The 8,453-nt window shown below is 46.5% G+C and overlaps 1 protein-coding gene across 1 annotated transcript in view; it reads right to left on the bottom strand.

The window, feature by feature from the left end:
* Nucleotides 1-256: 256 nt before the first annotated feature.
* Nucleotides 257-8,453, bottom strand: part of RBM47 (RNA binding motif protein 47) — a 73,028-nt gene continuing 64,831 nt past the window's right edge. The window contains exons 2-5 of the mRNA XM_036382331.2: nt 6,238-7,397; nt 4,562-4,765; nt 1,112-1,314; nt 257-745 (exon numbers count right to left, since the gene is read on the bottom strand). Of these exons, the coding sequence (XP_036238224.1) occupies nt 506-745; nt 1,112-1,314; nt 4,562-4,765; nt 6,238-7,397 (1,807 nt within the window). The 3' untranslated portion in view covers nt 257-505. The remainder of the gene's footprint in view (nt 746-1,111; nt 1,315-4,561; nt 4,766-6,237; nt 7,398-8,453) is intronic.

Below are 8,453 nucleotides of genomic sequence, written 5' to 3'. Positions count from 1 at the left end.
ACACTAAGGTATGTATTTAAATATTGAATATACTCTTCAAAATATATTGTTAAAACTTTCCCTAGCTGCTCAGGTGTGCTTTTTAATATATAGCTGATATATTATTAAAGGCACTACAAAATAGACATCTCTGGAGTGCAGAAATTACTAAAAAAAAAAACCTTCATACCACAAATATATTGAAAATATAACTGCTAAAAAAAAAGACCCTGTGCAACCCTACTGCAGTGCATATAAATGCGTGTCAGTGGTGGGCTGGATGCACCGAGGTCCTTTGGAAATGTATGAATACAGGCATGTTAAATTTTTAAAAATAGCCTAAAAAAGTTAGTGAAAACTTCAAGCATAGAAAATATTTCAAACACGTTTTTCTATGACATTCTTCACTTTCTGCATTGTTTTACCAAGCCCAAACGTTTACTCTTTCGCAGACAGTTCTTTCTTCATAAATAGTAAAGTATTCCTTCAGTGTGTGTTTCTCCAGCACCCTCCTCTGCCGACAGTTTCAGTACGTCTGGTAGACGTCGTGGATGGGCACCTGGATGGCGGCGGCCGGGAATGCCGGCGGGATGTAGCCGGCGTACCCGCCGTAGGCGGCGGCGGCAGCGTTCTTCTGTAGCGTGGCTATTGTCGCTGTGGCCGCCGCCGGCGCCGCAAAGGGCACGTAACTTGTCCCGTAAATGCCGGCGGCAGGGATCCGCTGCACGCTGGGAGTCATGGTGTACACCGGTGTGATGGGGCGGCCCTGGAAGGAAAGGGTTCAGACCTCACAAAAGGTGCTTTGTTGTGGCGCCCCACTTCCATGCCCTGAATGGCAAACGCCCAGAAGGGAAGGGGGTAATGGAGATGGTAGGCAGTGTGTGCCCTGTTGATTCAGAGTTATGCTGCCATGGGAGGCTGCTCCCCCCTCACAGCTTGGGTCCCCACAGCGGGGAAAGCAACAGCCCAATGTGCAGATGTCTGACAGGTCAGATGTACTTCAGGGCTCTTGGGCACTGTGACATCCTCAAGAGCCTGTCCTGAATGGAACAGGGCAAGAGACCAGGCTTTCCCCCACCCTGGGTATGCATAGCAGGATGCATGGGAAGCAGGACTTCTGTGCTGAGCTCACCTGGAAGGGAGGAGGTGTTGACACAGCTGGTATTACAGCTGCGGCTGCGGCTGCTGCGGCAGCTGCTGCACTAGCTGGGTCCTGCTGGACAGCTATGGGGTTGATGATGTGCTCAACAGTGTGGATTTTGCCATCTTCCATCATCTTGGCTGGTGGTGCGGCCTGAAACATGGAGTACTGGGCACCAATGGCAGGGATGGCCACTAGGAGAGACCAGACATATCAGATACATTGGGAGAGAGTTTCCATGACCTCTTGTCAAAGACTCTCCCTCCCAGCTGCGCCAACTCTCCAGCAGTGATCCTGGGCTGCTCTTATCAGGGGAGGTAGCCTTTTGTGCAGGCAGGGGAGCTGGGGCACCTCTTCCCTCCCATGTATGGGAGCACCATAGCTGCACAGTGCACAGGCTCAGTGCTGCTTGGTCCAGCATTTTCCCCCATGGTCCTGCCATGAGTATCCTAGGGCCAGAGTCCTCCTGGGGACTGGGAGCTGTGACCCAGATTTACACAACCCCTTCTGACCACTGCTGTCCTTCTCTCTGGCTGAGAGCTGCCTGAGCACAGGCAGTAAGAGTGTGTAATGTCCCAGTGAGTTCCTGCTCCAGCTGTTGACATCAAGGAATATGTAGCTGCCATAGTAAGAGCTGCTCCAGGACAGAAAGTTGTGGTTTCTACTGCAGAAATTACAGGCAGCAATGGGTCTGCTTCACATGCCATCCTTTGGCCAACCCTGTGAAAATATCAGCTCTTTTACCAGCATTTCCCTGGACTAGCTTGGCTAAATGTGTTTTATCCCATCTGTCTGCTACTGGAGTGCTGTGTCCAGTTCTGGAGCCCCCAATATAAGAAGGATGTGAACCTGATGGAGCAGGTTCAGAAGATGTTAAACAAGATGGAGCATCTCTGCTGTTAAGTCAAACTGGGAGAGTTGGGGTTGTTTAGCCTGGAGAAAAGATGCCTCTGGGATAAAGACCTCTGCTGGAGCTTTTCAGTACTTAAAGAAAGTCCTATAAGAAAGACTTTATGGTAAGGCCTGTAGTGATAGGACAAGGGGTAACAGGGTTAAACTGAAAAAGGGTTGGGCATGAGAAAGAAATACTCTATAATAAAGGTGATGAGACACTGGACTGGTTGTCCAGAGAAGTTTTGTGTGGCTCATTACTGGAAGTGTTCAAGTTCAGGTTGGATGGGCCTCGGAGCAACCTGATCTAGTTTAAGACATCTCTGCCCATGACAGGGGCATTGGATTAGACGATCTTTAAAGTCCCTTCCAACGGAAACCATTCTATGATGCTGTGATTTCCATCATTGCCTCATATTGCACACTTCAGCATTCAGCTTGTTAGCTTTTTAGCAGTAAGGCTATCCACAAAGAAAACAAAGAAATCCATAAATAATGGATGATGGACTAAGAGGTGGCGTTAGCATTTATGGGAGGTGCAGCCGCTAAGCCAGAATGAAGCCTAATACGTACACAGGTTTATTTCTGTGCAATGAAACTTTGCAATGTTATAGTGTGCAGTTATGCCTGGTGGAAGGAGGTGACAGAAAGCAGTACTCTTGCTCTGATCCTGGAGACTGCAGCAAGGAAGCTGATCAGATATCTTTCAGGCAGAAATGTGTTCTCCACCAGTGGACTACCACTGTTTCCTCAAGCAGAGACCCCTAACACATGAGGTTTTCCAGTTCTCCTTTTACACAGAGTCCACCTGGTCAGGTCAAACCGGTTTTATCTCTAGTTGAAATATTCTGGATAATTTCTCACCAAGCCAAAGAGCTCACATGCTCCATTCTGCAATAACTTCTGGCAGAAAAACTGTAACAGGCATCTGGGGTATTGGGGTGACCTCTCAGGAGTATTCCAACAATTTGCAAAGAAATGAGCTTTAAGGTTGGTCTAAACAGTAGGCAGGAAACTTTGCAGTCAGTACATTTCTACTCCTCTGTTCTGGTAACGTGCTTTCAAAGTCATACCCTCTTAATAACAGAGGTAACTCTTGCATGAGGTACCTCTTATTAGATCAGCTGATGTGACTGGGGAAAACAGACCAGGTGCTTCTGTGCTCAGAGGCTGTGCTGGAACCATACCACAGGGGAAGGTCTGATAAAAAAACCCTGAATCTCAACATGCTTCAAGTGTAGAAACATTTTGACTTGAGCTTCAAGCTTTTGTTTGGCAGACAAATGAAGTATAGACACCACTAATTAGCATGCATTTCCAAGCTCACTTTTCAAGCATCCTTTAGTAATACCTGGAATTCCTAAAGTATCTTTGCAAACACACGTAGCAGTAATATTTTCTGGTGGTGAGTGGGTAGTTTTCCCAGGATCTGTCCCGATCTTTCTCCAACTCTAATCTTAACAGCCTTCCTTTGTCTCTAGACTTCTCATATTATCTCATCCAGCTGTTATGAGGAACTCTTCACAGACTTCATTAGATGCAAGCTGTAATTTTCACTGACATAAATGAAACATGTTTTGGGAAACCACAGTAGCTCTATTATTAAGCAATCTTGCCATTTACAGTTTACTTGGAAAGAAAAATGAAGGAGAAGACATCAGGACTTCAGGATGGGGTCCCCATCCCCTTTAAGGACCTTCTTCCTCAGGCTACTTTTCCAAATAAAAATCTTTCCAAACAGGATCTTGAGGAATTGCAGAGCTTCAGCTTTCCTCTTGTTCACTTGGGAATGGCAAGGGCTGGGTTCTCAGCTGATAAAGCAGCAGAAGGGGGCAATCCCTGCCCCAGCCCTTGGACTGGCCCATCAGAGCCCAGCAGAGATGAGAGCACTCCTGTAGGCACTGCACACCTGCAAAGATGGACCCCGAGGGCTCCCTGCCTTGCTCCTTCCCCATGCCACTGATGGAGATGGAGGAGCTTGCCTCACCCAGGGACTTTCCTGCAATGGGAAAGCCCCAGATCCTTTTCTCAGCCTCATACCATTGGAGTAAGATGGACTAAACAGGGCAGGGCTCCAGCCTGGCTGGAAATCTAGGATAGGAATCTCCCGGGGTGAAATTAGCATTGAAGACCTTAAAAGAGAGGAAGATTGATCTTAGTCACCATGTTCTGGTTCCCAGGACTAGAAGGAGAGGAAAGTCTGCTTCCTCATAAACAAATGCAAAAGGGGAGAGGAGGAGTGAAAGTTGCTTTAGTCCTTTTTACTTTGGCTTGAAGAACTCTCAGATATTTGTGTCCCCTATTAGTCCTTTTTACTTTGGTCTGAAGAACTCCCAAATATTTGTGTCCCCCTATCCCGCTGTGTGCCTCTTGTGTGAAGAAAGTCTGGCCATGGCACAAGGGAGCACAAGGGAGCACTGAGCCTCAGCCCTGGGGCCACCCCCATTGGGGCAGCTGCAGTTGTGGAGTGGCCCTGGAGGGGTTCTCACATGCTTGAGACAGGGCTTGGAGTGGGGGCTGCCCTTTCCTCTTCTCCTTACACATACTAACCTGCACCAGGCTTAATGGCCACTGGATTGACTGCAGGTAACTCCAAGTTGGGAACCAGTTCAAATCCTTTCTCTTGCTGTTTTCCTTTGCCTTCATGGTACCTGCTGTAGATTCCACGGCCGGCGGAGTATCCCCCCAGGTAGGAGCCCCTGGGACCTGGAGCTCTGTTGCCAGCTGCACCTCGCCCTCTGCCTCGTATGCTGCCTGCTTATGATAACAACACAGAAGATGGTGAGTAATGGAGAGTGACAGCCCCATGGGGAGCACGAGTGACCCCAGGCTGAAACACGGAGGCTTGCACTCAGAAATGTGACTGCTTAAGTCAGCATGGTTGAGTCTCAGTGACCCTGCTTAGGAAAACAGAAGTGCCTAAGAAGCATCCAGTAAACCTGTGCTTGTTTAGCTTTTGAAATTTGTGAGCATATATTAACTGCTCATTTATATTGATGGAACTCTTGTGGCAAGTGTTACAGGTTCAATGCAGTCAGTAGAGAGTGAGGGGATCCTCTGGCTGATTTCTGGGCATTAGGAACAGCTTCTGCTTTCATATGTCCTCCAGAGGAGACCAAACTTGTCAACTGGCTGCAATGGGACTCAGCCAAGATGGCACAGCATCACACCTGCCCTTTAATCAACTTTGTCCCATGATTGCATATATTTTCACTCACGTTGTTTAATTGTTTTCTCTGCTATTTTATTAGGTGCATATAACCCATTTCCAATAATATTGCCTTTATTCATCTTAGTGACTCCACATCTGTTCTGACAGTACTTTGAACACTGCTGCATTGATGTACTTTATGATGATCTAATTGAATATTTAGACTGTTACTCAACTCTGTCATAGTTCATTGCAAGTACAAACCTGGAAATTGAGAAGAAGCTGACATTCTTGAATGACTACTGTTAAAAATATTTCTTGGTTTATGTGGGTGCTTTAAGAATATATTTATGCTAAATTGCTTCTTCTATGGAAATACACATCAAATGTCAGGAAACTCTAATTCCTGTAAGTACAGGATAATTGTAATTATAATACCAGTTATAGCCGTTAGAGTTTTTTTATGAATAAGTGATTTTTGGTTAATTTTTAATGACTGTAACCAATAACTAATTAAGGTATACATAATAAAATAATTATTTTTCACTCACATGATTCCTTCTGCTTGTAGTTCTCAAATGACTTTATGAAGGACAGCATTGCTGTCATTTTACTGTGGAAGATAAATGACACCTAGAGAGCTCCTAATTATGGCTTTCCCTAACCTCCTTGCCTTTGGATAGGTCACCATACCCATGCCTCCAGAGCACTCTGTCACAGGATCCAGCTCTTTGAAAGGAGACATCAGACAATGGAATCCTTAGACTTGCTCAGACTTAGTACATCACTCAAAAAACCCAGATCCATCTGTTCCCCATCTTGGTTTTTACCTCTTCTTAACCCTATATTTGATACCTCTCTCATACTATCTTGCACATTTGCAATTATTTATACATAAATACACTTTGTGTAGTCATAAACTAAAGTAAGACCCAACAGAAATATGACATAAAGGCCTATACAAGAGTATTAAGAAAAAATTGCGTGGCACTAGCTGTCCTTTGGCTGAGGCAGACCTCTGGCATCAGCCTAAGATCAAACCTGCCCATCACATCCCCTAATTGTGCTTACTAACCTTTCACAAAGTAATCTCTGTTGGGCCCGATCAAGGCATTGTATGGATATCCATAGTATGCTAGTGTGTATGGATCACAAGAGTAAACATAGTTAGGTTGCTGCGTTGCTTCGGAGGTTGCTGCAGCCCCTCCTTTTGCTGCTTTCTGGTAGCGAGTGTATTGCTCCTTGTCTACCGGCTTGGCCAAGGTAACCTCCAGGCACGAGCCCTCTAGTTCAACACCATTAAGGTTGTTCATGGCATGAATAGCATCTTCCCTGGTTGTAAAGTGCACAAAGGCGTAATCACGTATTTTTTTCACTCTCTCTACACAGCCAGGGTTAAACTGACCGAACACCTTTTTAATGGTGTCCTCTGTGGTCTCAATCATTAAATTCCTCACATATAAGATTTTAACAGTCTCCATGACATCTTCATCCACATCTATCTCTGGTTCTGCCCAGTCAACAGCAATTTGATGTCCCCACAGCTGGATCCTTCCTGGCATGAGTTTTCTCCTGGCCATGGCTGCTGCTCGATGGCTCTCATACTCCACAAAGGCAAAGCCTCTGTTCTTCATCTTGTCTGCGGCGCTGGCATACACGATGACATCCAGCACGCCTTCTGTCACCTTGGAAATCTCTTCCAGGATCTCCTCTCTCTTCTTCATCTTGGGAATGCCTCCGATGAAGAGCCGGCAGTTATCCACGCTGCAGCAGACACCCAGCAGCCTGCCGGGGCGGATTTCGTAGTTATTCAGCTCCCTGACGGCGCGCTTTGCCTCGTGCTTCTGGGTGTACATCACGAAGGCGTAGCCACGGTTCTTCCCATCGAAGTCCATCATCAGGCGCATCTCGTAGATGCGGCCCACAGACTCGAAGACGGGGACGAGCTCATCCTCATAGACATCGCGGGGGATTTTGCCCACAAAGACTTCGCAGCCCCGCGGAGGGTGCAGGCCCTCCCAGCCGGGAGGAGGCCCTCCGTACTTGCGCTGCCCGTTCTCCTGGATCATGCTGTATCCAGTGCGGGCCATGAGGGCCAGCAGAGCTGCCTCGTTGGGCGCACCAGCAACACCTTCGGGCACTTTTGTGGTGGCCACATTAGTGGAATCATTGCTCATCCTTGCAGTGGAATCCTCAGCGGTCATGGTGTCAAACTCATTCACAGCGTGATAAAACCTGGGCAAATGAAGAAGGAGGACACTCGTTAAAAGCTATTAGCTACCATGAGAATTTCACCTCTCTCTCTCATTTTCCTGCAGTTGTTCTGCAAGTGTGTTTTTCAAATTGGGACTAAGGCTGCAGAAAAACAGAGGAACAAGTGACACCAGCCTGAAGGTGATACTGCAGGGACAGTGCACCCTGGACATAGGCAAAGTTCCTCTTTGAGGGAATGGTCGAGGATCACCTGCTCACACATCCCAGGTATCAAGAGCTGCTGTCACAGGACACCAAAGGCACGTGAATGGATGCCACCAAGTATCCCAAAATCTCAAGACGTCTTTGAAATGGTAAGAAGGAGATTACACAGAATTGGGAGAGAGAAGATACTGACAGGAAGACAGAGGTACCCTACAGAGCCTTCTCTTCCCTCTCAGTCACTCATCAATGAATCCATTTACTCCTGAACAGCACAAGCACCAGGTGCCATATTCCATGGCGAAAGGTGGCAAATGCATGAGAAGCACCAGACAGTTTCCATTTGATAACAACCCCTTGCTCCTCTAGACCTCTGCAGTAAGAGTCAAGTAGGAAATAATAAATACACTTTAGCAGTGGGGGTAGGGGACAATTCTTGTTCTTTTGTGCAAAGAGTGATCTGACAAGCTTCTTTGTTGCCTTCTGCTTGTGTTACAATGTCTGATGTGTTTGTCTCTTCCATTATTGCAGCAGGACTTGACAAAAACTGAAGAGAATCACTCCTTTATGAGAGGCTGTGCTTTAAACCAAGCACGGCACTGCAAGCCTGCAAGAGGAAGGCAAATCTCAGAAACCTTATTCTGCATTTGAACACCGGCAGAGAGCAGGAAATGTAGACATACAGGAAATGACCATGCTAACAGCCAAAACTGCAAGCGAGCGAGCTTTCTTTCTGAGCACAATTAAATAAGACACCTTGGACTCTGAGAGTACTTAGTTCCTTGACTTTTAAAGCTGCACTGGTCCACCAGACAATTTAATACAAGTGATTGCATATGACATGGACCATTACATTTTAGTGTTATTTGCACATTA

The sequence above is a fragment of the Molothrus ater genome, chromosome 4 (assembly GCF_012460135.2).
Source record: "Molothrus ater isolate BHLD 08-10-18 breed brown headed cowbird chromosome 4, BPBGC_Mater_1.1, whole genome shotgun sequence".
Classification (NCBI taxonomy): domain Eukaryota; kingdom Metazoa; phylum Chordata; class Aves; order Passeriformes; family Icteridae; genus Molothrus; species Molothrus ater.
Note: the sequence above shows the minus strand (reverse complement) of the source record. Positions and strands in the feature narration are given on the sequence as shown.